This window comes from Arachis ipaensis, chromosome B04 (assembly GCF_000816755.2).
Source record: "Arachis ipaensis cultivar K30076 chromosome B04, Araip1.1, whole genome shotgun sequence".
Lineage (NCBI taxonomy): Eukaryota > Viridiplantae > Streptophyta > Magnoliopsida > Fabales > Fabaceae > Arachis > Arachis ipaensis.
The window spans coordinates 124779554-124781169 of record NC_029788.2 but is presented as its reverse complement, the minus strand read 5'-3'; the positions used below and the strand labels follow the sequence as shown (position 1 = coordinate 124781169).

Here is a 1616-nt window from a genome sequence, read left to right as displayed (position 1 = left end):
ATTATATTAAAAATGCTATTTGTACATTAAAATTAGTCACTAAAATCAACTACTAATATATTTGTGTATAAATATATATTGTTTGATTTATTTTTAATGTGTATTTATATTCTAATATGTATTTTATACTGATAGGTGACTTTAATTTGGCGGTTGATTTTAGTGTATACGTAGCATATCTCGTATTATATATAAATTCATAATATTAGTTTGGTGAAACTCTTACCAGAAAAGAAAGATGATAATCTCTTCATCAAGGACATTCACACATGCATGCATACACCGAATGACTGAAATATTACAAATTAAACAAGACAGGAAAATAAAACGGTCCTTACTGTAAACCAGAAAGATGGTATTTGTACATGATGGCACTCCCAATCATAAATTGCGGATCGAGGCAAGAAAAACGATTTATCTTTAATAAATTATACTTACTTTATTAATAAGAAGAAAAATATTTATACGTTTTATCTTTGTATACATCCTATTATCTTTAATGTCCCGAGTGTTTAAAGAAGATATATACAAAAATGGTACAAATATTTTATTAATAAAGCAAGCATAATTCATGAAGCTGATCCGCCAAATGTTGTATTTATAAAATTGATAGCATTGGAGACTAATTTCAGTATTCCCTCGTTTTGGCGAGGCGGTTCCATGGCGGCTACTGCATTGTTTTGGTGTGGTTGCAATTCTACTCCTTGATTCAGCACTCCATCTCTTGGGTGGCGTTGAGTGCATCGAACATAAAATAATCCGACTGAAGAACAAACGAAGGAAAGGCCAAGAGATACAGACATAGCAAACAAGAAGAGAGGCCACGCTGAAGAGCCGAATTCAACAAGAATCCCCGAAAAAATACCTCCCAATTCACTGAGATATATGATTGTCAGAACTATCAAAAGAACAACCTGAAGAAATCGTAATTCTGCTTGGTGTCTCCGAATCAGGTACAGAATTAAACCACAACAAACAAAGAACCCAGCCATCCATGCCATAGTTCTGTTGTATGTACCAACTGCTTTCCCAATACTTATCGATGATGATGAGTGTGCATCTGTTGCAGATGTTGATGGAGAAGTGTTGTACAGCCGATAAAAAATGAAAGCATAACATAGTCCCAATATTGCACCTTCATTACTGTTACCCGCCTCAAAACCTTGCAGGCGGAGAGGAAGGGTACCGTTGTTTTCAGTGTTCGGCTGACAAGAAACGGAGGACATTATTCCAACTGTGTTAGCTAGTTTGCCATCATCTATACTTAAAACACATTATGAATTAATTCATATTCGTATTACTTTAGAAATGTTTCTCAAACTTAAAATTGTTCTTTACAAATTCTATCCAATGCAAGCAAGCAACTGTATTACTAATATTCATGATTTAAATTCCATATATAAAATTAGTCACTAAAGTCAGCTATCAGTATAAAATACATGTTAAGATATAAATATATATTAAAAATAAATTAAATCATACATATATTTATACATAAATATATTAATGACTGATTTTAGTGTACAAATAACATTTCTCAATCATCAGTTTATTTCCTTAATTTGTATGCACACGTAAAATTAAACATTCCGTTTTCAGCTAGAGATAATAGTTGC

The 1616-nt window shown here is 32.1% G+C and overlaps 1 protein-coding gene across 2 annotated transcripts in view; it reads right to left on the bottom strand.

Annotated features, from left to right (window-relative positions):
• Positions 236–1616, bottom strand: part of LOC107638111 — a 2233-nt gene continuing 852 nt past the window's right edge. The window contains exon 2 of one of the 2 annotated variants that reach the window (XM_016341284.1): positions 236–1205. In XM_016341284.1, coding sequence (XP_016196770.1) covers positions 570–1205 — 636 coding nt within the window. In that variant the 3' untranslated portion in view covers positions 236–569. Of the gene's footprint in view, positions 1259–1616 lie in introns of both variants that reach the window. The other variant, XM_016341285.2, reaches the window with a different exon arrangement.